Source organism: Myodes glareolus, chromosome 19, assembly GCF_982192425.1.
Source record: "Myodes glareolus chromosome 19, mMyoGla1.1, whole genome shotgun sequence".
NCBI classification, from domain to species: Eukaryota; Metazoa; Chordata; class Mammalia; order Rodentia; family Cricetidae; genus Myodes; species Myodes glareolus.
In genome coordinates, this window is record NC_142044.1 from 45,878,499 (window position 1) to 45,905,349 (window position 26,851).

At 51.1% G+C, this 26,851-nt stretch overlaps 1 protein-coding gene and 1 long non-coding RNA gene across 2 annotated transcripts; one reads left to right on the top strand and one right to left on the bottom strand.

Moving 5' to 3' along the window:
- Positions 1-37: 37 nt before the first annotated feature.
- Ttll12 (tubulin tyrosine ligase like 12) lies at positions 38-19,921 on the bottom strand. Its single transcript, XM_087899129.1, has 14 exons — positions 19,728-19,921; positions 15,498-15,667; positions 12,978-13,176; positions 12,086-12,245; positions 11,864-11,997; positions 9,311-9,387; positions 6,631-6,747; positions 6,283-6,477; positions 5,856-5,967; positions 4,680-4,831; positions 4,237-4,318; positions 3,106-3,174; positions 2,439-2,577; positions 38-1,559 (listed from the first exon to the last, which is right to left on the bottom strand). Exons 1-14 carry the CDS (start codon positions 19,887-19,889, stop codon positions 1,408-1,410), a joined length of 1,920 nt encoding a protein of 639 aa, XP_087755255.1. The 5' UTR covers positions 19,890-19,921; the 3' UTR covers positions 38-1,407.
- LOC148118989 (uncharacterized) lies at positions 19,015-24,093 on the top strand. The gene is made up of 2 exons (XR_015735667.1): positions 19,015-19,122; positions 19,404-24,093. It is a non-coding gene; the product is annotated as an uncharacterized LOC148118989 (long non-coding RNA).
- The last annotated feature ends 2,758 nt before the right edge of the window (positions 24,094-26,851 follow it).

Consider the following 26,851-nt stretch of genomic DNA (forward strand, 5'->3'; position numbering starts at 1 on the left):
GCCTGTGCCTCTAGGGCCCCAAAGAGAAAAGACCAGGTGAAAAGGAGACATTTTATTGCAGTATAAAAGGGCAGGGAGGCCAACAGCTCTCCAGAGACAAAACCATTAGTATCTGTCCTGCCTCTGGCAGTGGCTGAACCCAACATGAACAGGCTTGCTAGCTTGTGGTCCGCATGCCCAGAGATGGGCAGGATGAACCATGTCCAGTTATGCTCAGGTCACTTTTACCTTCAAAAGTACGACAGCCATCACAGTGCTCCACCCTCCTGAGCCGTAGAGCACCCTGGAAGTGGTCCCCACCCGCTAACTGAACCCACTTACTAGTGGGCTGGACCCAGGCACCTGGCAGTCACAGAAACAATGGCAGCTGACTTCCAATTCCAGCAACAAAATAAAGAACTAGATTTTACATTTTCTTTCTGTAGGTTAAGAGAAACACACACACACACACACACACACACACACACACACACACACACACACACACACATACAAAAACCTCAACATTTTGTCTCGAGGCTTTGGCAAGAGGCAGCCTGACTTCCACATGAAGTTCTCCCCAGAGCCATCTCAGCAGCCTTGGCATTCCCATTGCCTCCCAGCCTGCACTCTGCCATGGAGCCTCACTTCAGAGGACAGTATAACTCAGTGAGACGCCAGCACGGGACTTTGTTTTGTTTTGTTTTTGAGACAGGGTTTCTCTGTAGCTGTCCTGGAACTTGCTCTATAGATCAGGCTGGCCTTGAACTCAAGAGATCTACCTGCCTCTGCCTCCTGAATGCTGGGATTAAAGGCGTGGGCTACCAATGCCTGACAGCATGGGATTCTTAACAGTCCAGCTTCCCAGGAAGGGAAACACCAAGAAGTCTGCTGGTGAAGGCTCTGGTGGAGGAGGCCTAGGCCTAAGGCTGGGTTGGCAAGTATTTTCCCCCGGCTGTTCTGGGGCCTGTGGGTACAACACAGGGTGCTGACACCCTGCTTACAGCAGCCATGAAAAAAGAGGGCAGAGAACTCCCTGGCCCTGCTGGACACGAGGTTCCCAAACACTTCCCTGTGGAACCCTGTTTCTGTGGAACACCTCTCCCTCTGTACGAAAACTCTGGATGCTAGGAGTAAAGTCCTTGGCTGAGCTGGAGGCTCACCAGAGGACAGAGGGGTGTCAGGAGGTGTGAAGAGGGCCAGGGGCAGCATCCAGTCCTAGGGACACCTCTTACTGTCCAGCTCTGCCACATGGTGTGGACCTGATGTCCCACATATGAAGCAGGAACATGGATCAGGAGGGCAGAACCTAAGCCAAGGCTCTGACTGGGGATGGGGAGGGAGGAAGAGGCAGAAGGCCGGGACTGCAGAAGCAGTTCCATGAGCCGGGGCTGGAATCGGCTGTGAGCACAGGAGGGCTCTGGGCATCTAGATGATGCGGGTGACAGGACAGTTGTCGGTCTCATCCAGAAATAGGGTGCTGAAGACATCGTTGAAGAATGTGGGGTGGTATCTGCAGGCTCGCTCGCAGTCGGGGTTGAAGTTCACCTCCAGGATCTGGGGCTGCATCACCCGCTTTCCTGGTGGCAAAACTAAGAGGTAGGTAGACTGTGACGGCAACGAGGTCAGGGTACACATCTGTCTCGGAAGAACTGGGGGACGGGGACTGTGATGCGGGGCACAGACTGAGGCCCCGATTCCCAGTGTGGGGGTACAGCGTGTGATTTAGAACACGGATTCCCTGGCTTAATATCTGTTCCCCAAATAAAGACCGGAGCTACCCCTAACCTCATTTCCCTTAGGGCAATGAGGGCACATTGCTTTACGCTTCGATGACCAGTCTGGTCAGAGGAGCAGCATGCATCCTGTCACCTTCCCCCTGCACTCTGATGCACATGTGTTCTCTTTCTCAGTGGATCTGGCCAGGACACCTAAGCTGGACCACTAGGGAAATTTCTCTGTGAAACGAAAGTCGTGGGACTGGAGAGATGGCTTAGCAGTTAAGAGCACTTGATGTTTTTGCACCTGGATTCAGTTTCTAGAATCCACACGGTAGCTTACAAACATTCTTAACGCCTGTTCTAGGGGTCCTGTGTCCTCTGACCCCTGGGGATACCAGACATGCCCACAGTATACACAGTACACACAGACTCACACACTCCAGGGGTCCTGTGTCCTCTGACCCCTGGGGATACCAGGCATGCTCACAGTATACATGTACACACATACATACACTAGGGGTCCTGTGTCCTGACCCCTGGGGATACCAGGCATGCATACAGTTCACATACATACACTTGTACACACACACAGAAACACTCATGCACCTGTATGCTTGTGCGTGCAGAACTTTCAAACACATAAAACCAAAAGATAGCCAAGGGCTGTCCTGGGCACTGCCAGCAGGGCTGGGCATAGGGGTACTGGGTGGAGGGTTTTGGTGTGGAGAGTCCCCTTACCATCTGGATGGCTATTCCACTTGAGCATGAGGTCAACAGCGTACACAGCCCGAGATGAGGGGTAGTCGCAGAGGCCCATGGGTGGTGGCTTGGCACATGCCACTTGGAACAGCTCTGTGAAGGCCTTGAAGATCTCAGCCTGGAGACAAGGAACGCTCCATCACAGGGTGGACTCAACCCTGACTCTGGACTAACAAGACCACCTTTGCCTGAGCCCTGTCATCCAGGTTACCCCATCTACATTCCTAGCTTGGCGAGACGGCCATGTCTGCCTGTTCCCACACTCCAGGAGTCCGTTTCTGTTTTGCAGGAAAGAAGGAGTCCAGAGCTTCACGCATTCTAGGCAAGCACTCACCACCATGCCACGCCTTAGTGCAGGATCTACTTCCAGTACAATTGTTGGGTTTCCTGTTTTATGATTACCCCCCCCACACACACACACACCCTGTGGCCCCAAGGGCATGGATTTTTGGGACTGATGGAGACCATTGCTCCCAGGCTACGTCAGGGTGCCCCAAATTCCCTCCCTCCTGTTGAGGAATATCCGAAGAGCCCTCAGAAGCACTACACACAGGCCGAGGGTGCGGCGGGGGTGGGTGGGGTGGTCTTAGCCCAGCCAGGGAAGAGTGGTTTCCATAGCCCCGGCTTGGCAGAGCCCAAGACTCACCTGGACACCACTCCAGGGAAACTCTGGGTACTGCTTTTCGAACTGGGGGATGAACTCATCATAGTGCACCTGAAACATGAGAAACAGTTACGGTGGCAGCAGCTGTCCCTAGACTGAAGCAGGACAACAGCCCCACAGGACAGGAGGTCAAGGTGAGATTCCAAGCAGGCAGAAGTCCACTCTGAGCCTCCGGTTCCTCTTCCATGAGAAGGAAGGCTAGGACTCTCTGCTCAGTTCACTGACTTTGTAAGCAGGGCTGCTGCAAGGCTCCAGCGAGGAACAGAGGGTCAAGGGCTCAGGCATGGCTCTCATACCCAGCTCAGCTTAGTCCACTGACAGCAGAGCCCAGCCCCACTATGCAAGGCCCCCTCTTCTGAAGCCTCCTAGGACAAGATCTCTAGACCAAAAATTTACCCCAAACACCTGAGTGAAGTGGCTTAGATTTCTCTTGAAGGATGAGCCAGCACGGGTCCCTGCAGAGGCCCTGTGTGCGTGCCCCACGGGACCTGAGTTCCTGCACAAAGGGCTTCTCAGGTAACACAATCACAGGGCAGATGAAAAGGGCCCAGTGTCCTCAGGGCTGGTTTCCAACAACGACAAGGGCCTTGATGGGCAATCTGGGTCCTGGCTTTCAACCCAATCAAAGGTAAGAGAGAGGAGAAGCTACAGGGCCACTTAGGGTCTGAGTCAGCACTCTGCTGTGGCAGCTGCTTTCTCACAAACCCACTTAGAAGATGCTGGGGCAGGGCAGAGAGGCACCTCTGAGAGCTGTTTGCTGTGGGAATCACTGCCTCTGCACCCAGGATTCACATGCGAAGTTGAGGCACAGCAACTGCAAGTTCAAGGCCACCCTGGGCTACATGAGGAACCCCCTCCCCCGAAAAAAAAAAAGCCAAAAAATAAATAACTGGCCTGCTCTGTCTGCCCCAATGCCTTTAGCCCTGGCATGCAGATGACATTGCGACCCCACAGTGCCCACTGTGTGGCAGTGAGCCCTATGGAGACCTCAACTGGGTTCCTACACCTTCAACACTAGGTTCTCTTTAGCACCAGGAAAAGACTTCCTGGGAGGACACAGGACAGGACTGTGACTGGAGAACCTACTTGCTCTTGGGCCCCACCAGACCCTACCTGCTTCAGCGCCACATCCGGGTCATAGTTCATGACGGTGAAATGCTTCTCATAATCATCTAGGTCATTGAGTGCAAACGGCCTGAAACAAGTGGACAGGTAAGGATGGGCTCCCAAGTTCCATGGAGAGCAGCCACACACAGCTGGCTGGGGCTGGGGTACAATGCTCCCCTTGTCTATGGGTTGGGACAGCCCCTCAGTCCACACTGGAGTCAGGACCAGTAAATGTGCTGGAGATTCTCTGCAAGCCTCAATTCATTGTTATGACTCTGGGTTAACATCCAGCTCACAGAGGTGTCACATTCATTATAGTAATGATGTCACTGAACACCTGGAAGCTGTGGGCTGCGTGCTGGGGTGGATGGAGTCCGGGGTGAGCTTTCAGGCGCCACAGTGAAGGAGTTTCTTTGCCAGCCCCTTCCCCGCCCTGCCTGCACACCTACCTATTGGAGAAACGCAGCCAGAACACGTTGTACACGAACAAGCTCAGCGGCCTCACGGAGCGCAGCAGCACAACGTAGCGGATGTCAAACTTGACATTCCCCACATCGTCTCGAAGGAACAAGACGGGGCTTTCAATGTACTTGGACACAACCTGGGGACAGATGTGGACTTGCTCACCAGTAGTTCACCTCACATGGGCAGGATAGAGAACCTGGGAGGTGCTGAGCCTGCGCCCTGAGCCCCAAGATGGGGGAGTCTCCTTCACCTGTGCCCACAGGGCTGCACATAAGGTCATCACAGCCATCTACAGCTGCCCCCTACTCCTGTATTTTCAAACTCTAGCAAAGGCACGCACAGCAAATTCCTTATGTTCATCACTATTTCATACTTTAAAAAGATTTATTTATGTGTAAGAGTGTGTGTCTGCACGTATGTATGTGTACCACATGCATGCAGCATCCAGGGGCCAGAACAGAGTGTTGGATGACCTGAATTGGTGTTGCAGACAGCTGTGAGCCACTATGTTCTGGGAACAGAACCTGGGTCTTCTGCAAGAGTAGCAGGTGTTTTTAACCACTGATCCGTCTCTCTGATTCCTACCTTTCTATTTAAAGGAAAAAAAAAATCCCATCAAGTTTCAGCCTTCGTGTGTGCATGAGAGTCCAACCTTGGTCACCACTCCTTGGATGCTATCCATGTTGATTTTTTTTTTCTTTTTAAAGACAGGGGTCTCTTTCTGGCCTGGAGTGTAACAAGCAGGCTAGACTGACCAAGCCTGACTTTTTTCGACACTCCCCCCACCCCCATGAATTCTAGGAACTCAACTCTGGTTCTCATGCTTGCACTTCCTTTACCCACTGAGCCATCTCCTTAGCCCTGGTTTCCAGGTTTTAGATGGAGGAATTCTCACCAATAATCCCATCCACTCCCACTTGCTGTCTCAAGTTGCTACAATGACTCAGTCCTCAAAGCCCACTTTCTCCCAGTCTGTGCCATGAGAAACTTGTATCTGAGGCAGTTCTTGCACACAGCCACTGGATGGCCACCTATAGGAGCACTACCATAGACCTGAGGGCTCCACGAGTGATCAGCTCATGTGCTGCCATGGTGTGCTCTGGTCCCCACAAGCCGAGAGGCCCTGAGTCACAGCCAAGTGGGGGAAGCTGTAAGCCCACCTTGGGAGTGCTCTCTCGGTGCCGGATGATGCTGTGGAGGTTGTTGGTGACGTGAGTGTCCAGGCTGCGGGCCAGGTTCCAGGGCTTGCAGATCCAGTGGTTGTCTTCACCCCTGGGGGAAGGCATTAGCTGAGCCATACCTGCCTTTTAGACAATGTGTCTCATGGACCTAGAGGCAGACTGGTGAGCTAATGTTTTTTAGGAAACCCTGTGTCACAGAGCACTGGGGTAACCAGCAGGAGTTTGCTGGAAGCTAAGGAATAATACAGTATGGAAGCTGCACTCCCCACCCCCACAGAAGCAATGAGAAAGCTGGTAGGTGTTCAGCTAAGGAGAGGCTGGGCGTGGGGTAAGGCTGGGCAGAACTGCAGCATCATAACAGAAGTGCTCAGGAGTGTCCGCCCTGCCTTGAGTCTAGGGGACTTACCGCCTCTCCCGGTGCTGAAAATAGCTGACAAACTGGGGCAGCTCAGTGCGCAGGTTGAAGGTTCGGGGCAGCCAAGGGGGACCCTCAGGACCCCCGGCCCGGCGAGCGATGGAGGCCAGGCAGTCCTTTACGGTCAGCAGGTTCTCACAGGGGAACTGGTTGAGTAGCACCTGTGGCCTCTCCTGGCTGAGAGTCCTGTGGGTGGTGGTGGGTATGGGCATCACAGAGGTCAGCTCAGCATCCCCAAGAGGGGTGTGAGTTGTATAGAGCAAGGCTTGAGGTCCCGGGGAAAGTGGCAGGTAGTCAGAGATACTGGGTATGAGGCCCTGCTGGCTGCCAGGTACCCACCTGTAGTCCTTGAAGTGTGAGAAGTGGTAGAGGATGTCGGCGTCAGCCTCGCTTTCAGTAAAAGTGAAACGTGGGTGGGTGAGGTGGCAGAGCACCTGCTGCATATCCGAGTGGACCCTGTGGAGAGGCTCGAGTGAGCAGTGGCCCGACAGGCAGGAGCTCCTGCTCATCCTGGCTCTGTGTCAGCAAGTCCCTGGGAATTCCTGGTGTAGAAAGACACTGACAATCCCAGGCTCCCCATAGAGGATGAGAGCCGTCAAGACAACAGGATAGGTTAGGTGTTCTGTAGATGCTGGTTTCTTAGAAAAACAGGATGGATGTGAGACAGGCCAGCATAGGTACAGCTTAGCATCCTGGGACTCACGACTGGGTTGGGCTGTACTCTCCCACTCTTAACAGCAGACAATGGAGCAAATTTCTCCTCCCTGTTATGTCACTAAACTTGGACAGTTTCTATTCAGAAATACAGCCTGGGAGGAGGGTCAATCTGGCCTGAATGGGCTTAGGGTGCATAGCCAATAAGCCGGAACTATCGTCAACTTTTAGGGAGACTCTTCTATTTACCACTGTATGCTCATGTATAATTGGCAACATGTAAATCAAGGTTGGATGCATTACGGGAATGGACATACACAGCGAATAAAGAGTAATCTAAGCCTCTTAGTCAGAATGGAGAAGTCGGCAGTGGCGCATGTCACTAATCACAGCACTCAGAGGCAGGCGGATCTCTAAGTTCAAGGCCAGTCTGGTTTACAAATTGAGTTCCAGGACAGCCAGGGATAAACAGAGAAAACCTGTCTCGAAACAAAAAACAAGAACACCAAAAAAACAAACAAAACAGAAAAAAGGTAGAACTACCCAAGTTACACCTATAGAAACTAACTTTCTCTTGAACCCTACACAAGGAAACAATAACTGGGACTGTGGGTACCCTCAGTCTGTGGCCCACTCTATCAGTCTTGACAGTGGGTTCCTTTCTAATCTCTACTTACCACTTTGTTTTGAATAAATTTCCTTGCTACTCTATAATCTGTATATTATTTGTGTATGTTTGTGTGTGTGTGCAGAGGCCAGAAGATAACCTGTGGTAGGGAGTTGGTTCTCCCCCTCTGCCACGTGGAATGGAATTTAGGTTGTCAGGCATGGTGGCAGGTTCCTTTACCGGCCAAGTCATCTTGCTGGCCCTTTTACTTCATTCTTGAGTAAGAATAAAAGCCGGGCTGGAGAGATGGCTCAGAGGCTGTTTTTCCAGAGGTTCTGAGTTTAATTCCCAGCAACCACATGGTGGCTCACAATCATCTGTAATGGGACCTAATGCCGTCTTCTGGCCTGCAGGCACACATGCAGACAGAACACTGTATACATAATAAATCAATCTTCAAAATTAAAAAAAAAAGACTAAAAACCTGGAAACACCCCAGTCACTGCCATTAGGTAGACACCACCAACCTCCCAGTCCCCGTTATCTGTGAGGAGTGTTGGTGTCCCCAGAGGGCGCTCCTGAATCTGCAGGCCTCCTGTGGGTGTGCCGTCAAGACAAGTGTCCTGGGACAGGTCTTACGTCATACTTCAAACCCAGGACAGAAGCGAGGACGGGGCCTGGAGGTAACTATTTCCAAAGGAACAGAGTGTGAAGGCAAAGGGGACACAGGGCACTAGGGTGAGGTAAGTGGCAGCTCGGGGAGGACGCTGCAGTGGGAGGACTCACAGTGAGGCACTGGTCTGCTGGAATGGCTGGCACCAGGCAGGTAACCCGCCTGAGTCAGGAGAGCGAGTGTGAAACAAGGCTGCAAGAAGGCTCTGCCTGGGTCCCATCTAGTCCATTCCAGAGGGTTCACAGTCAGATCTGTGTCTCAGGACACCCCCGTGTAAATGCTAGGGCTCTCTCTCTGGCTTCAGGCAAGAGCAGGAGGACCCAGTAGAGAGAGGCCATCCCTAGAATCAGACAGAATGGTGCACACAGCCCTATTCTAGATGAATCAAGTTTCAGCAGCCATGGATCTAGTACCTGGGGGCTGTAGAGAGGGCTCCTAGGAAGGCAGAGGCCCTGCTCAGCACTAGGAGGGTGTGGCTCTGTACCCAGGCCCTGTAGCGTGAAGTACAGCTGTCTTTTCCCTGTCACTGTCTGTACCCTCAACTCCTTGGACAGAATCTCCTAAAGTACAGGTGTTTTTTTCTTTTCTTTTTTTTTTTTTCAATCTTTTGAGACAGGGTTTCTCTGTGTAGCCCTAGCTGTCCTGGAACTTGCTCGGTAGACCAGACTGGCCTCCAACTCAGAGATCCGCCTGCCTCTGCCAGAGTGCTGGGATTAAAGGTGTGCTCCACCACTGTCTGGCAACCATTATCGTTTTTTTGAGTTGGGTCTTACTCTGTAGCCCAGGATAGCCAAGAACTTGTGGTAATCCTCCTGCCTTCATCTCTCATGTTGAGATTATAGGAATGTGCCACTGTGTTTGGCTTTTTCTCATTTCCCAGGGCAAGTTCAATAGTTGCCTTCTCCAGGCAACCCCGCCCGCCCTCTACTTTCCTCAGTGGTTCTAAGAACTCCATAACTGGCATTATCGCCAACATGCCTGGATTCCAAGGCCTGCCCGGGCCACTGACATGTTCTGGAACCCGGCAACGGCAATAACTGAAGATAAGTCTCAGTGAGGGCAGAGAATGAGGGTTATGTATGTACCTGAAGACGTGGCCCTGGGGACGTGCCACTGGGCTAATGGCGAGTGGCAGTTTCTCCTTGTTTTCCTCCAAGACGGCCTAGGATCAGAGGCAGAAACAGACCTCAATGAAGAGAGCAAATGACCACGGGCTTTCCCAACACCCTTCACATCCTCAACTCTCTCAGTGGCAGCCCAGGGCTACCTGACGTGAGGCTCTAGACTCAGGCCTCCCAGGTCCCCAAGAGTCCAGGATAGGCAAAGAACAACACATTGTTCTCTTTCTCCATGCCATGTTCCAGACTCAGGTGCTGAGAGGTGCCAAACCTGTGTAGGGAGGGGCTGTTCAGTCTGAGAGGAGCCCTGAGGGCTGTTCCTGGACCAGGGTGGCTAACAGTTTAAAACAGGTCCGCAGACTCTGACACTCCCTTGTAAAGCAGAGCCCAGTCTTTCCCAGGACACAAGGAGCTATTTGTACTGGGTAGCAGGGACAAAGTGACTTGAGTCCTTGAGTCCAGGACAAAGGACCCTCAACTCCCTCCTTCTTGCTCCTAGATCACTTCCTTGAAGACAAGATAGCTGCCATGCCTCCGGGACACTCAGAAGCCCACAGAGAGGCACCTATGTGGAGTGACTGATGCCTGGGACGGCCAGCCTGACTCACCAAGTCTGACCTCCACATACTAACGTCTCAGCTCCAGGAAGGCTCAGACTCTTCAGCTTTGGGGGGACAGTCTGTATGCCCAGGAAACTCTGAACCAAAGCACTTGTTGAACACTGTCACCAGTTCCTGTCCCCCAGAAACTGTGGGAGGCAGTAAATATTTGCTGTCCTAAGCTGTTGAGTCATTTGTTACCAACACAGGTTACTTCAGAGTCAGATCCCAGCCTGGACCCATGGTCCTATGCAAGGTTTCAGGTGAGAAGTCTGGCCTCCTGGTCCTCTTTTTCAGCCTGCAGCAGCTTTCCAAGGAAAGTGCCAATTCTTCATGGCTCTCTGAGAGACTGCTGGAGGCTAGTGGGACCTTCCCTAGTCACCCTTAAACCTCACTTACAGCACCCAATTCCATATTCACCAAACCCCGACTAAATACTACGAACACTGAGGAGGCTGCGAGCCTAACTCTGAACCCCCAGCACGGTACGGCACCTCCTGCTCTGCCTTGCTGGGTTCAGCAAGGTGTCACCAGACCACGATTACAATCTGCCCTTGCCAATCAGCAACTTGCAGAACTTCCATTACAACCCGAGTTAATGTGCTTCCACAATCGCCCGAGACTCAGTGGTATCAGATTTCTGCATGCCAGAGTAGTCTCAAATACATAGGGTAAGGTTTTTGGCCCTGCTGAGTCTCTGTGGTTCCCTGGCTTCGGACGCCTAACTCTCCCCACCGCAGCATGTTTACCATCAGCAGAATCATGAACACTAGGCACAGCTCCTGTGCGGAAAGATCTGAGGACAAGGGAAGAGTTTCAGCCCCATCCTCCAGTTAGATTTTTTTATATTATTTCATGTGTACTGAGTATATTTACTAGTGCGTGTATTCGTGCATCGTATGTGTGCAGTGTCCATAGAGGTGAGAGAAGGGTGTTAGATTTCATGGAACCTGAAACTGCCTGACCGGGGCACTGGGAAGCGAACACAGGTTCTCCGCAGTAGCGGCCAGTGCTTTCTAACCACTAGGCTACCTCTCCGGCTGCTAGGGGCTGTGTTCCTGATTGGTATTGTGCCTCTGCATGGACTCTTCACAGACGGGCACCACTCCCCCCCTCCCCCAGACAGGGTTTCTCTGTATAACCGTTCTAGTTCTCCTGAAACTAGTTCCGTAGACCAGGCTGGCCTCGAACTCATACACATCTGCCTGGCTCTGCCTCCTGAGTGCTGGGATTAGGTGTGCACTAGTGCTCGGCAGCCGGGCATTTCTGAGTGAACCCACAGGGTCCTAACTTACAGTAGGTTGCTCAGGACTCCTTGAGGGCCTGCTGTGTTGTGAAATGTACTACAATCCCGTCGGCCCTCTGAACCCATGGGCCCCACGACGTCAGATTCAGCTAACAGTAGGTCAGAAGTGTTTTCTGGGGGAAAAAGTCCTCTGTAGAGAATGTGTGCAAACATCTTTGTGTGTCGTCATTCCCAAACCACACGACTGTCCACAGAGCACCACTACTATACCGAGAATTACAAACAATCCAGAGAAGGACGGACACTGGGGGAAGCGGTGGCAGTTCTATGTGACGAACCTGAGCACCCACTGATTTTAGCATCTGTGTGGTCCCGCAACCCAACCCCATGGACATCAAGGAACATCATGAGAAGAGGAGGGACAGAGTGGCATGTACAGCCAGGTCTAGCTGCACAGGCTACCCCATCCCAAACCCAGGCTACCCGGGATTGAGATCAGGACGGATGACAAACTGCGTGGCTTAGGCAGCTGGCGTGCACCAAGTCCCTTATCTCTCAGGTGTTTCCCAAATGAGTCCCTCATCCCACAGTCGCTGGTTTGGAGCCTGGAATCCAGCCGACATTAACATCTGGTGAACGGATAGAGAACATTCCAGAAACCACCAAACACTACACCTGATAGTACTCGGCGGGAGGCTCAGGCGTAGAGGAGCTGAGGTCCAGCATGTCGGCAGGGGCCCAGGGCAGCAGCATGCATTTCCGGATCAGAGGGTCTGCCTCTCCGTAGGCAAAGTCCCGGGTCACCTCCTCTGCGCCAAGACACGCATGCCCATCAGTGGGGGTGGCAGGAGGCTCGCCCAAGGCCCATCCTCTGGGGTACGTGGGCACCTGACTTACCGCCCGTGTCTAGGTCCCTGAGGGGCCACAGCAGCGTGTAGGCCACCTGCTGGGGCATGTAGAAGAAGGGAGCGGTGGCAAAGCTCGGCACATCTGCGTGTTGGATCCTGGAACCAAACTCATCCATGATGTACCATACTGGGACTTTTTCTTCAGCTGTCTGTGGGCAGAAGGCAACAATCCTCGGCCACACGTCCACCCACCTACACACCCAACATCAACCACTCTTCACCTTTGCCTACTTCGGAGCTTGGAGGCCCCTCCCCCCAATCCCATTGACTGACTCAGGCCCATGAAAACAAGGCACTAGCCAGTAATGGCAGGGATGAGTCCCCTGTGCTATGCTGGGGGAGGGGGGCGAGGCTCAAGGAGCTGGACCATAAGAAACAAGCATGGCTTTCTCCAAGTTGAGTGGGGAGAGCCAAGAGGATGAGCCTGCAAGGGTGGCAGGGTGGCAGATGAAGGCATGCAGGTGTGTCAAAGGGTTTGCTCTCCTATCAAGGGTGGTGAGAACCACGGAGTACAACATTTTGGAAGGAGCAGCTGAGTCACCAGAATTCAATTTTAGAGGTCTGACAGAGGGAGGCCTGTGTCCCCTAAGTGCAAAGGTGGAATAGGTACCTTGGTTCCCAGCCTCGGTTGGTCCCAGGTACTAAAATAAGGTCTTCTATGTAGCTGGTTGGCCTAGAATTAGCTACACCAGGTTGACCTTGAACTCGAAGAGATCCACCTGCCTCTTCCTTCCACATACTGGGAGTAAAGGGGTGTACCCCCATGCCTGGCTGTAACCTGACTGTTTGGCTTTGCTTTATTATTGGTAACGTACATCTGGTAAAGGTACAGGGACCAAATAGGGCTTCTACCAGGCCTGGGAGAAAGTGAGATGACTCACCCCATGGGCCAGCTGATAGGTCTGGTTGAACTTCCACATCTCCTCCAGTACCAGGGCCACAACCTCCGGGCTGGGCACCTCACCATGGAACTCGATGCCCATCAGGTTCGCCATGCGGTGCAAGAGTCCGGGTATCTGCTGCAGCTGTTTCCGCGCATGCTCCACACGGCACGTCCAGGCGTGGTCGATGAGGAAGATGCTGAAGGTACAAGGCACACATGAACCCCTAAATCAGTGGTTCTCAAGCTACCTAGTGCTATAGTGTGGTGACCCCCAACTAAAGTTATTTTCATTGCTACTTCATAACTGCAATTTTGCTACTGTTATGAATTGTAAAGTAAACTTCTGTGCTTTCCAATGGCCTTAGGTGACCCCTATGAAGAAGGAAAAGAAGCAGAAAGTAGATAACACCCAAACTCTGGTACCCAGCCCTTCTGAGATTTGCTTTCCATGGCACCTCAGTTATGGTGCCCTGGCCCAATGCCACCATTCTGCCACCCACTCAGTGTGGCTCTGAGAAGTAAGACCTCCTCTCAACTCTAAAGGAGGACAGTGGGAGGTCCCTGCTTCCAACCCCAGCTGAACATGAGTTTCACATGAAACAAATGCGGTCATGCTCACTGCAGCCCCTAGGGTAAACGTCAGGGCCAGGCTGCAGGCACAGGGCAAAGGCTCATGCTGCCACCCTGCTCACTGCAGATCTAGCAGCGACAGGCATTCGACCCAAGCAAAGGCTCTACCCACTGGGAGTGGCAGCAGGCAGGTGACAAAGCTGCATGCATGCATGTGTACCCAGGACCTAACGGCCCCAAGAACTTCCCACGGGAGAGGCCAAGCCTGTCTTTCTTTTTCTTTTCTTTTTTTAAGACAGGGTTTCTCTGTAGTCCCGGTCACCCTGAAACTCACTCTGTAGATCAGGCTGGCCTCAATCTCACAGAAATCTGCCTTCCTCTGCTTCCCAAGTTCCGGGATTAAAGGCATGCACCGCCACCACCTGACCAGGCCTGTCTTTCTAATCCTGGCTTCAGCAAGCTTTGCTGGATTAGGGGACTCCACATATACAGGTGCCCAATGAACAAGGCAGCCCCTCCCTGACCCCCTCTCCCCTACAAAACAAAAGGAACAGTAATATTCTAGGTCACGTTCGAGACCAAGTTCAGGAATCTATTAGTATGCTGTTAGTCCCCTAGTCTGTTTGCATATCCTCAAAGGCTGGCTTATTCCTGCACAATGCAGTATGTGGTACAGAGCCACACGCTCAGAGATGTGCATTTGGGAATGACCACGAAGTGTGACAATAGTCATGGCCAGGTAGGTGTGGGGTACTGAGGACAGAGAAATGGGGCCTGGCAAATGTAATACTCAGAGGGACAATGTACAGCAGAGGGGGCTGAAACCTGAAACAGACACTCGTGCACGGTGAAGGCCAGAGTTGTCAACTTGACAGAGTACAGAATCACCCAGGAGATGGGCCTCTGGGTGTGCCCGTGAGAGGCCGTCTTGATTTTGCTAATTGATGTGGGGAGGCAAGTCTTAATTGTGGGAGGGACCACTCCCTGAGCAGGTCATCCTGGACTTCACAAACTGCAGAAAGGCAGCTGAGCACCAACAATGTATCCGTTGTTCTTTTTCTCTGTTGCAGATATAATATGAGAGACTGCTTCAAGCTCTTGCTAGGGGGGGTCCTGCCCCGTGCCCCCTTCCCCAGCCCCATGACAGACTTTATCTTACACTGTGAGGCAGAATAAACCCTTTCTCCTTCAGCTGACCTGGTGGGTATAATTCATCACAGCAACAGACAAGTTCCAAACGGTTTGTGGGGGTGGTGGCCCATCCCCAGCTACTTCCCAGGGTGCTGAGGTGTGGGGCGGCACTGGGCCGAGTGAGGCTTGAGCTCCTGGGGAGTGCTATTCTGCCACCAGTGGAGAGGTCTCTATAGCTCACTTGGGGGCTGGTGAAGGAGAAGACAAAGCTTGGTACAAGACACCAGATGCCAAGGAAACACAGGTGCCAAGGAAACTCTTCCTCAAGGTTTAGACAAAGTTTCTGGGAGAGGGGCCCATAGGTCCACCCCGGTTCCCTGGAAGATGGGAAGTCCTGATTCCAGATTTGGCCCTGGGCAACACTAGGCTTGGTCTAGGTCTTCCAGCTTCCAGGATTGTGTCAGCAGGCTTCAGGGAGAGGGGACAAGGGCCCTTAGCTGTGCCAGGCTCAGTTAGGTGTAGCTGGGTTCATCCTTAGCTGACTGGACAACTTCATGCAAGTCCTTCCCCCAGGCTTGCTTGCTCTCAGCAGAACCAAGAGTCAGAGCGCCCTGCAGTGAGTTTACAGGGATGTGCTTTCCAGGAGCATCAAGCATGGTTCCTGGCAGACTGTCAACAGCACAGGCTCAGACACTACCTCCAAAGCCTGAGGGAACACCATAGGCCACTCACCTCACAGGGAAAACGAGTCTGGGTGAAATCTCTCTAAAACGAAGTCAGAAACTTAAAAAGACCGATGCCTAGACTCAAGTCCTACCTGTTGGGGTCATCAGCCTGGACGCCATTCTCACTGGTCACGATGACCTTGTAGCACAGCTCACTCCCAGGATTGGGCTGCTTCCTCTGAGCCTCCCTGGCGGCCTCATCCTCAGCCTCCTCCACCTCCTCCACTTGCATTATCCCAAACATGTCCCCAGCATCGAAAACCTATGGCCGAAGCACAACGACTCAGAGGTGTGGACAGGAGACCCCTGACCCCTTCACCTCCAAGGAGCAAGTCTATTTACCATACAGCCTCTCAGCAACATCTAACAGAACCAATTCTCCTAGGGAGGTCATCTATGCCATGCTCTCCCGAGCTAACACCTAAACAGCACAGCACACTTTAGAAAACTCACAAAGTATCCATAGCAGAATTTTCTTAGTCTGCACCCCTTATTTTACAAGGGAAATGAGGCCTCAATGGCAGAGGGTATGCTCTGGTGCTCTTGAGGTGGATGGGGGATCCGGACAGTGGCTGGCAGGGAGTACCCCAACTTCACTTTCACCAGAACAGCGGAGGTAGCCCACAGGTACCTCCCCATACTAGTGCGGCAGAAAGTGTGGCCCGAGGGTGCTGGGACAACTCTCAGAGCAGAGTGGGAACTGTAAGGTGTGGGGCCTGGATCTCTCAAACCAGGAACAGTTGGGAGTCAAGGACAGCTAGAGGCAACAAGCCGGCCTCTTCTCCCACACTCCCTCCCAGTTCCCACCACGAAGGCACCTCAGGTCTGTCATAAGCCAGCAAGGGGGTGGGGACCTTTGGAATCTGAGGCCCACTTATGAGATTTGAAACACGGAGCTTTGCCACATCTTATACATGCGATCCCACATGGAGGCCCAAAAATGTGAGCCTATATCTGCGCTGACCAAATGTCAGAGAGTTGAAACTTACCTCTATTCCTTCAAGGTTACTGTGTTTGTACCTCAAACAAAGGTCCCACCTAGATTTAGGTCAGAGAGTTCTGCTCTCCCAAGGTTATGGTCAACAGGTGAGGTTAATAGCCAGGCCTTGTATTTCAGAAATAGGAGAAGTAGATATGTTTCTGCCTCAAACAAAAGTCTAAGGATCCAACTAAGGTTCCAGTTCCCTTAAGGAGATAACATTGGATTCCACCCAGGGAATGGTTTGCCTACAGAATGTTTTGTTCTAGGATGTGAGCATGACTTCTTTTGTTCTAGCAACAGAATGTTTAACTATGGATGTAGCTGGGGACCTTCAATTTGTCTGCACATTTCCTTGTATCATGCTAATGCAGATTTTAGCCTTACTCCTACCTTTTGGGGTCGGGGTATTTTAAGCAGTCAGAAATGAAACGTGGTGATTTCGATGTTCACTGGAACTCTCTCCCAGTACTATTCTATGTTTTTCTGTCTTATTATTTTCGTGTCTTCATATTCTTTATTAGTATTTCTAAATCCCAATGTCCATACAACCGGCGAGTGGTATTTTTGTCGAGGCTGGTCCCCAATAATCCTGGAAAAGTTAGTTCAAATCCTCTGTGACTTGGTTTCCCCCATCTGTATGGCGGGAAGGTCTGGGTTTGTTGGGCAGTTTAAATTACTAACACAAAGCAAGACACGGAATAGGGCCTGGGCTGCGGCAAAGGCTCTTACAGGCTAGGCCAGCTGCAAGAACCAGATGGAAAGGGACGCAGCAGGCAAGACCATCCCTCCAACCTCTACCACTCTGGGGCAGCTACAACCTTCTCAGGCACAGACACGCTCCGTGAGGCCAGAAACAAGGGGGGCTCTCTGCAGGGACATGAGGGCTAGACTCTTTTTAACTCCTCCGGACCTGGGAAGCTATGGGAGGGAGCCCGTGGGGAAAGATTCAGGCCTGCAGTTCTAGGGTGTGGAGAGGAGGGAGAGAAGTAACCACAGGCAGGGAAGGGAAAGGCATGGGGTGGGGGTGGGGGGAACCACTGGTGAGATGGCTCTAGGGTAATGGTGACTGTGACCAAGCTTGATGATCTGAGTTTGTTCACTGATATCTCATGGTGGAACCAACTTCTAAAAGTTGTCTTCTGACCTCCAGGTATGTGCATGCACACACATGCGTGCAAACACACACACAGAGTTAATATACAAAAATGTTGGGGGGGGGGAGCGGGGAGGCTGCCGTACTCCAGAGTGGAGTCTGGCAGGCCAACCAGAAGATAAGGGAAGTTCTAGATGAAGAACAAGGGCAGGGTCTCAACCAAGTCCTCTTTTGATCCCTGAAGCGGCCTTGGGTTGGGGGAGGTTTGCCCTCATTTAAAACTGGGGGGCTGGAACCCATACCTCAGGTATCATAGGTCCTCTAACTCCCTGGCTTTCACCCCAAACTTTCTAACCTGAAGCCTGGCTTGGCTTTTCCTCTGCTGGGGTGTTGGGGGACTGTGGACCCCCTGCCTGCTGGAGTAAACAGCTTGTTTTCCTATGCTTGCAGCTGCTCTGAGCCCAAGATCTTCAGGAGTTCCTGATGGCAGGGGAGTGGTTTCTGGTGGGCTTGCAGCTGAGAGTTAGGGCATGGCCATTAGTCAAGGAGACCCTATATAAGCTGCCCTGGAACTCATAAAGGGAGCATTCTTGGTGTTACCCCTGTGTATGTTTCAATCTCCAGCCCCTTGCCTGACTCTACGCTACACTGGGGGCATGCAGGGACCAACCCTGCCTTTTGGCTGTGACCCCTAGGGAGGCAACAGCTGTGGATGGTCCTCCAAGTGGGAGGGAGGGTGTTTTTAAACACACCTCGTGTCTTTTCTGTGGAACTGATCAAGGCAAGGAACCAAGGCTGAATGCTTGGTGGGGGAGGGAGGCTCTCTGCAGGCAGGTACACAGTTCTGCTGACCTCTGGGTCTGGTGGCAGGTCTCACTGTGGTGACTCAGCTTTGTCTGGAAAGGCTCAGTAGGGCCTGGGACCAAAAAAAAAAAAAAAAAACCAAACAACTCAAAACAATGGCTGTCCCTGGCTAGGCCACAGAAGCCTACGTGAGAAGGCACAGGACATATGCTGGAGTTCATTTGTTACCATCCCCCCATGTATCCCCCCCCCCTGCTTGTGTTGTTTCTTCATCCCTGCTTTCCAAGTGAGACATGGCTTAGGTGGGGAGTCACCTGTCCAAGTGAGGGTGCCCTTGGAGGTTGGCAGAGTTGGACCCCAGGGCATTCCCGAAACAGTCCTTTCAGGCAGCACCACTAACAGATGGGGCCCAGGTTCTACCTCAGCATTGGCCTGGGATTAAGGCAAGTCTGCAGAAAGTGGCCAAACGGGAGGGCCCAGCACATGAGTTGAGGGAACCACCCAGTTATATGAAGTACACTCACAATGAGCCTCAATCTACGACCATGGTAACGCCTGAAAATCATACTGAAAGTGGAAAAAGCATTTAATACCCCGACCAACCACACAGGTCAGTGCAGTCGCTTTGCTCTGCTGTCTAGGTAGACTGGGAGCCTCAGAACACATTCCATCTCTAGCCAGCTGAACGTATTGCACCTCCCTTCCCATAGGACTAGGGAGCAACCTCCCATTAAGGCTAGGTAAACACTCCACACAGTGAGCTGCGCCACAGCCCTATGTACAGGCTTTGAGCAGTAACTATCTGGCCCATATACAGCGTGGAACTGGATCAAAGAGGGTGAGTCGGCCCCATAGCAAGACTCGGGACTCCTAGTACTTGGCCTCTCCTGATCACCTGCAGCTTTAGTGGGTTTCGGGTGGGAAGCGGTGTCCTGAAGTGACGCCAAGCTCTAGCTTCGGAAAAGACCCTCCGCCCAGCCCAGCCGCTACTGTTTTCAACACCCAAACCCACGGCCCAGTTTTCAGACAGCAGAGGCCGTACAACCCCTACCTAGTTCAGGTGAAAAGATAGAGCTACTCCCTCATCTTTGAAAGAGAACACTTTTCACTCTCTCTTAGCGTCTTCTCCATCTCGCCGGGCCTCCTTAGTTTACAAAGGGTGTGACCGCCGACTCGAGCCCTGGGAAGCAACTGTTAATCTATACGCCGCAGCCGAGGTGCTGGGACGCCGAGAGCCAAGTGCATGTCAGTCTGCAGATCCCAGCTCATCCTTGGCAGGATCCAGAACCTGTAGGATGGCAGCACAGGTGCATCTCTCGGCCTGTCGCCCTATGACTCCCAGACACACACCAGTCCGGAGCCCGTAAGTGAGCCCTTGGGAGCCGCTGGGCTGCGTTCCCCAATCGTCTGCATAACCCGCCCGCAGCCCGCGCTGCCCCGTACCTCGTGCTCCAGCTTGTGCAGGAGGCTGCCCCACAGCCGCTCCGGGACGCCCGAGGCGCGCAGCGCGGGACCGTGCAGCGCCACGAACTCGTCCAGCAGCCGCTCATTCAGCCTCTCGGTGCGGCCCGGACTGCCGCGCAGCTGACCCGGGTAATCCTCCATGGTGCTCGGATGCGCACGGCGCCGCCCACCGCCGGAGTTAAGCCGACGGTGCGCACGCGCCGGCGTCCGGGACTGGGAGATCCCGAGAGTGCGCACGCGCGCTAGGGGCGTGTCTTCCCATTCATCCCGGGACTGCCGTGGAGGGTGCTGGGAGTGCTGCTTAGAGCGCCCCACGTGGTCAGAACCGGAAGAGCTCGTACTCAAGGGGCAGGTGGGGTGGGGGTGGGGGTGGGGGAGGATGTCAGACAGCCCTCGCTCTGCTTACGATTTTGTTGTGCTAGAGTTTTTTGTTTTTCTTAATTTTAGTTTAAAACTTTTTAAAATTTATGTGTATGAATGCTTACTTGCTTGCATGTATGCGCGTATCTTGTGGAGGCCAGAAAAGGGTGTCAGGTTCCTTGGAACTGGAATTACACATGGGGTGCTGGGATCTGAACCCCGGTCTTCTACAAGAGCAGTTGCCACTAAGTCATTTTTCCAGCTTGTTTAATTTTATTTTGGTGTGCGTGCGTGCGTGAGAGAGAGAGAGTGAGAGTGTGAGAGTGTGTCCTTGTGGACCTCAAAGAACAAACATCGTTAAGTCTGTTCTCTTTCTACTTTTATGTGGGTCCCAGGGATCACCTCAAGACATCAAGGTTGCATGGCAAGCGCTTTTGTTAGGATCTGAAAAGAAAAGGCCAACAGTTACAATAAACAAGAGCACTTTATTAACATTAAAAAACTGTCAACATATTGGGGTGGCAAATGGCCACCCCCTAAAGAAGGTCGCAAGCTCCTTTTAAATGGGGGTAGGGGAATTTCAGGAAGGAGGGATTAATTTGGGGCTGATTGGTGGAGAAAAGATTAGTCTGGGGGGCTGATTAAGGGCCTAGTGGTTAGAGACTTTCCAACAGCAGGGTAGGAAAAGCCGTCTTTAGTTATCAGGAGACTGGGCATCTGCTGAGCCCACAGAAGGTCAAAGGGCACCTGTTGATTGGTTCCCCCCCTCCCCGGCAGGGTCTATTAGAAGCCTGTTGTCATGGTCTGGTCTGGCTCCCCAGCCCTCTCACCTTTACCACTGAACCATCTCCCAGGTATTGGTTATCATTACCATCATCGTCATTTTGCCACAGGGTCTCATGCAACTCAGACTGACCGATAAACTCACCTTGTAGTGGAGGCTGGCTTTGAACCCAAGATCCTCTTGCCTTCACCTCCCAAGAATTGGGAGGTACCACTGTGTACGGATCCTAGCCATATCTTGAAGGCTTCACTGAATTCAGAGGCTGCGATATCTTGGTAACTGGGGGTGCCATCAGAAGAGTTATTCCTCAAGCTCAGAGATTCACAAGTGCAATTAAGAGGGACAGCAAGATGCCTCTGAGGATGAAGGTCCATGCCTGGCCTCGAACTCATAGAGATTTGTCTACGTCTGTTTCCCCAGTCTTGGGATTAGAGGTGTGAGCCACCATGCCCAGCTCCCCAGTTCTGAGGGAAGTGGAGACAGGAGATCACTGGGTCTTTCTGACTTCTTGTCTAACCAAGATAACGGGAGCTCTCAGTCTGGAGAAAGACTTTGCCTCAAGGAGTACGCAGAGAATGGCAGTTGAGGATACTCGGTGCCTTCTTTCAGCCACCACGTGCACATACGTATGTACCCCTGCCTGTGTGCATATAGACTCATAGCCACATAACTCCGACAACCAACCAAAAGCATCAACCAACCAACTCACACCCCCAACAATCAGTCAACCAGTGATTCCATCAAAAGAAAGAACCAGAAAAGGTGGCTGATCCACTCGCTGGAGGGGCAGGACTGAGCTCTGGAAAAGTGGACAGTGCTTGTTTGTTCTCTTACCCCCTTACAATTTGTTGGTTGGAGATGAGATACAAGGTAGCTCAAAATCTTTTCAATAGATTTATTTTACATGTGTGAGTGTTTTGCCTGTATGTGTGTGCCTGGTGCCCATGGTGTAACAAGCCCTCAGACCTTAGCACAACTAATACCATGTTAGAGGCACCATTCTGATTGTAAAATCCAGCACGTAGGTCCCATCACCTACCCACATGGGAACAAAGACCTCATCCATCAAAGACCTGACCCATATAGTTCCAGGATCCAGGCAAGTCCTTAAATGTCCTAATCTTGCTTTCTGACTTCTGTAGTTTTGCTTCTTACTAACTGAAGTGTGTTGACCAGGATGTAATTTATCTATCTATCTATCTATCTATCTATCTATCTATCTATCTATCTATTTATTTATTTATTTTTGTATAAGAGAGACAAAGGACTGTGAGGATTGGGGCTGCATGATTTGGGCAAGTTCCCCATGCAGCTGCTGGCCAGTAATACAGACTTTGTAGTCAACTTTCAGAGTGTCTGTGGTGTTCTCCGGTGGAATTACCTCACAACAGTGGAGGGCAGAAAAAGGTATAGGATTCCCAGGAACTGGATTTATGGATGATTTTGAGCCATGCTGTGGGTGCTGGGAACTGAACCCCTGTCCTCTGTGAGAGCAGCCGGTACCCTTAACCACGGAGCCACCTCTCCAGCCCCCAACCCCATTTAAAGTGTTAATCCACTGCCTTCTCTGATCTCTGACTGTGAATAAACCATAATTTTGAAGATTCGATCCCTGTCCCTGGTGATTGGCTTCTGAGTGGCAGTTATCACTAATTCTGGTACTCCTGTTACATAGCCTAGTGTTGGCTGTCTACCCGCTGGGGATAAGGAGGGGGGCACTGGGAAACAGCAGTCAGTTCTTCCTGGCTCCCAGGAGCCCTCCCTCAATTTTATCTAGCAAATTGAACCACTTTGCATTAAGACTTGATTCTGGTTTAAGGTTTGTTTGGACTCCCCACCCCCCAGAGTCTCACTATATAGGTCTGGTTGTCTTGAAACTCATTATGTAGACTAGATTAGCATGGACCTCGCAGAGATCCCCTCACCTTTGCCTCCTGAGTGTTGGAATTAAAGTCCTGAGCTGTTATACCCAGATGGACTATGGTTTTTGTTGTTTTTCAAGACAGGGTTTCTCTGTAGCTTTGGAGCCTGTCCTGGAACTCGCTCTGTAGATCAGGCTGGCCTCGAACTCAGAGATTTGCCTGCTTCGGCATCCTGAGTGCTGGGATTAAAGGTGTGTGCTACCGTCGCCCAGCTAGACTATGGTTTTTAAATGGTTTTATGTTTTTTTTTTCTAGTCTGTTTTCATTCCCAGGTTATGGTGCTGTGGAGTATCCATCAGAGAAGACTACTGAGACACAGGTTTAAGTCAATAGAAAGTCTTTATTAGGTGGCTCATGCCTACAGTGGATGTTTGGGATCCCAAGCCTTTCACAGGCTTTTAAGCACACACACAAACACACAAATCATATCCTGGGTTGATATATGTCAGTTAGAAAGAATAGTTACCCAGAGATGGGCAGTGGTGGTGCATGCTTTAGTATCAACACTTGGGAGGTGGAGGCAGGCGGATTTCTGTGAGTTTGAGGCTAGCCTGGTTTACAGAGTGAGTTCTGAGACAGCCAAGAGCTATTATACAGAGAAACCCTGTCCTGAAAAACAAATAAACAAACAAACAAACACAACAATAAAGAAACAGGAAAGAATAGTTGGACAGATGTATAACTACAGAAGCCAAAAAGCAGGTTAGTGCATTTAGAGACTTTCCCAGAGCTAAGGACTTTGATGGACTAGGACTTTGCTTTTTTTTTTTTGACAGGTGATGCTGTCTACATGCTGAGGTTTATGGCCGGAATGAATGGTACTTCCATCATGACGTCAGTTGCGCTAAGGGGTGGGGACCTGCTACAAGGCTTGATTGACCTCTGATTTAAAAGTTCCTTTCTGTGTTGGTCTGCCCTGTCAGATCTCTGACCGACAGGAGGTGCCATAACTTCCATTCCTGGTAACAGTCCCTTGGGCCATGTTATGGCAAATCTCTCTGTCTTTGTGTCACTATGAACAAAACAGGGTAGCCCCTTACTGTCTCCTCCCCTCTTCAGGGAGGCAATGCCTTTTGTAACATTTGCACATTTGTCTCCTATCTGCTTTCTTGCTCTGAACAAGATGGTTTGCTGTCCAAGGTCATTGGAAATTCTGTTCCCTTGGCCAGCTCTCACTGCTGTGTAATACTAAACTCCCAGGAATCTGTGAGACCAAGAGTGGAATGTATGAAATATTCCTTTTAAAACTAAGCAACAATAAAGTGTGCCTAAGATCTGCCACAGACAGGAAGTTTATTTAGCAATATATGGACCCATGATCTTAATTTGTTATGTTACAAATGTGATTTGTATTCAACTGACTCATAATCAATTGCTGGGTTTATTATGCTGCTATTATATATTTTTATATGATATATACAATATATATATATGTATATATAATTTTATCTATGGTTGGTCAAAATGTAAAAAATAAAGGTGAGAACAAAATTAGGACCTAAGTATGCCACATAGGGTTCAAGCAAAACCTCATTTAGTTTAGTTTATAGATATAATGATTTTAGATCATGGTCTCCTGGCCCTACTGCTTTGGGCCTGTGTTGGGAACTCTTGTGTGAGGGATGTTGGGTAATAGCCTCAGGTCATGATGAATTGAGTCAGGCTCTTTTAGGTGATAGCACCTAGCCATAAAAAATTGCTCTATCCTGACCATTTTGCTCCATCTGTAGAAACCGTGTGCCTGGGTATCAAAAACGACCTACTGACTGGGCGGTGGTGGATCTAAGTGCACAGAGTGCACTTAGAGGGGCTAGAGGACATACATGCGTGTGTGTGTGTGTGTGTGTGTGTGTGTGTGTGTGTGTGTGTATGTGTCTACCAGGAAGTCACAGCTTTTTTATGGTTTGACAGGGAGCAAGGTAGGTTGGTTTTTATTTGTTTACTTGTTGGGATTTTTGTTTTGTTTTGTTTGTTTGATACAGGGTTTCTCTGTAGCTTTGGTGCCTGCCCTGGAACTAGCTCTTGTAGACCAGGCCAGCCTCAAACTCACAGTCTGCCTCCCAAGTGCTGGGATTAAAGGTGGTGACTACCCGGCTTCTGCCTTACTCTTCTTAAAGAGGAGGCCCCCTCATGGCCCCACACAGCCTCCACCACTGCGAGCCCTCGCCCTGAGTTCTCTCCAGACTCCTTGCCCTCCCCCACCCCCCAGCCCCAGTCCTCCCCACTGGCCTTTGGCTGCATTCACCCTGCTGCTCTCTGTCTGCCACAGTTCTCATCACTCTTCAGGCTCAGATGAAAAGTCACCACCTTATTTAATTACTGATGTGTATCTAATCAACATAAGACTACCCGGGGTGGGGGCTCATAAAGGCTCTTGTGAACATCAGAAACGTGGCTTCAGTTCCTGAAGAAGGCGTGTGTGCTGGGAGTGCTGCTGAGGGTGCACACGGGAAATGAGCTGCTCATGCACCGCAGAGCCCAGAGAACAAGGATTCCAGCCACCTTTCATCCAGACAGCAGTCTGCAGGCAGGAAGACCCAGGGCTGGTCTCAGCGGCAACCCTGCTGGTGTTTGCCTTCTATACCCAGATAAAGAAAATAATTACACTATGTAGGATGGCTAACATTTCCACACACTTAAAAAGAAACACAGCTGGACAGTGGTGGCATACATTTTTAATCCCAGCACTTGAGAAGCAGAGGCAGGCAGATGTCTGAGTCTACAGAGGACAGCCTGGTCTACAGAGCAAGGACAGCCAGGGCTACATAGAGAAACCCTGTCTGGAAAAAAAAAGATCCTCTTATTAGACAGGATTGTATGTTTCATTGGATTAATGTTTGCTTTTGAGATTTGAGAAAAGTTATGTTGTGGACTTTTGTTTTCCCGTTTCCTTCTTTTGCATATGTGTTATATGTATGGTGTTCACATGGTCATATGTGTATGGGTGCATATGCACTTTGACCCAGTGCTTGCTGGTTTGGCCAGCCAGCTTGCTCCAGGGATCCCCACGTATCTACCTTCTGAGTACCGGTATTGCAGGCAGGCCCTTCCCTCAAGGAAGACACTTATGCAGGTGTGGGGATCTGAACTCTGGTCTTTATTCTTCTCAGGCAAACACTTTACCCACTGCGTCATTTCTCAGACCCTTTTTCTTTTTTCAAGACGGGCCTTGCTGTGTTGCCCATTGTCAGACTGTCACCTGGAGATTTGTGTTTATCTCCAAAGCTTTGTGTTGTTCTCAGCCATGGTCAAGAGCTGCTTTCTGTAGTGGGCAGCAGTTAATGCAGAGCCTAAGCGCTGTCCAAATGTGGAGGGTAAGTGACTGCTGAGTCCACAGATGGGGCATCTCTAGAACACTCCACCCCCAAGGTTCGGGGAACACCCGAGGAGGTGGGGGTGGAAAGAATGTAAAAGCCGGAGGATGGGGAGGATGCTGTGAAATTATGCCTTCTGGGCATGGCATGGCTGTTGCACACACAAGCATGGCTGTCACCCGCACAGGCTCACAGCATCTGTGGTTGCCCTCACAAGATCAAGCCAGTTGATACCCGGGTATGGATAGGGAGGGGAACTAGCTGAGGAGCTACTGGCAGTTGATGGCTGCTGGGGAGGAGAGAGTCATCTTTCTTTAGGTATGGTCACTTGTGGGTTGCCCATGTCCCAGTAGATGGTTCCATACCCATGCACATATGGGTAGCACCAACTGGACTCAATGGGATACATACATACATACATGCATACATACATATGAACATGAAGTTGAGTGGGAGTTATGCTAGGCGGGGCAGAGGGGGACTTGAAGCTGGGGAGGGGTATGAATATGATCAATATACATGATATACAGGTATAAAAATTTCAAAGCATAAACTGGGCAGTGGTGGCTCACGCCTTTAATCCCAGCACTCAGGAGGCAGAGGCAGGTGGATCTCTGTGTGGTAATATCTTGTTTGTCTAACAAATAAAGCTTGCCTGAAGGTCAGAGAAGCTGAGCAGCCAACCATTAGTTCTTACCTCTACTGAATTCTCAGACCAAAGGG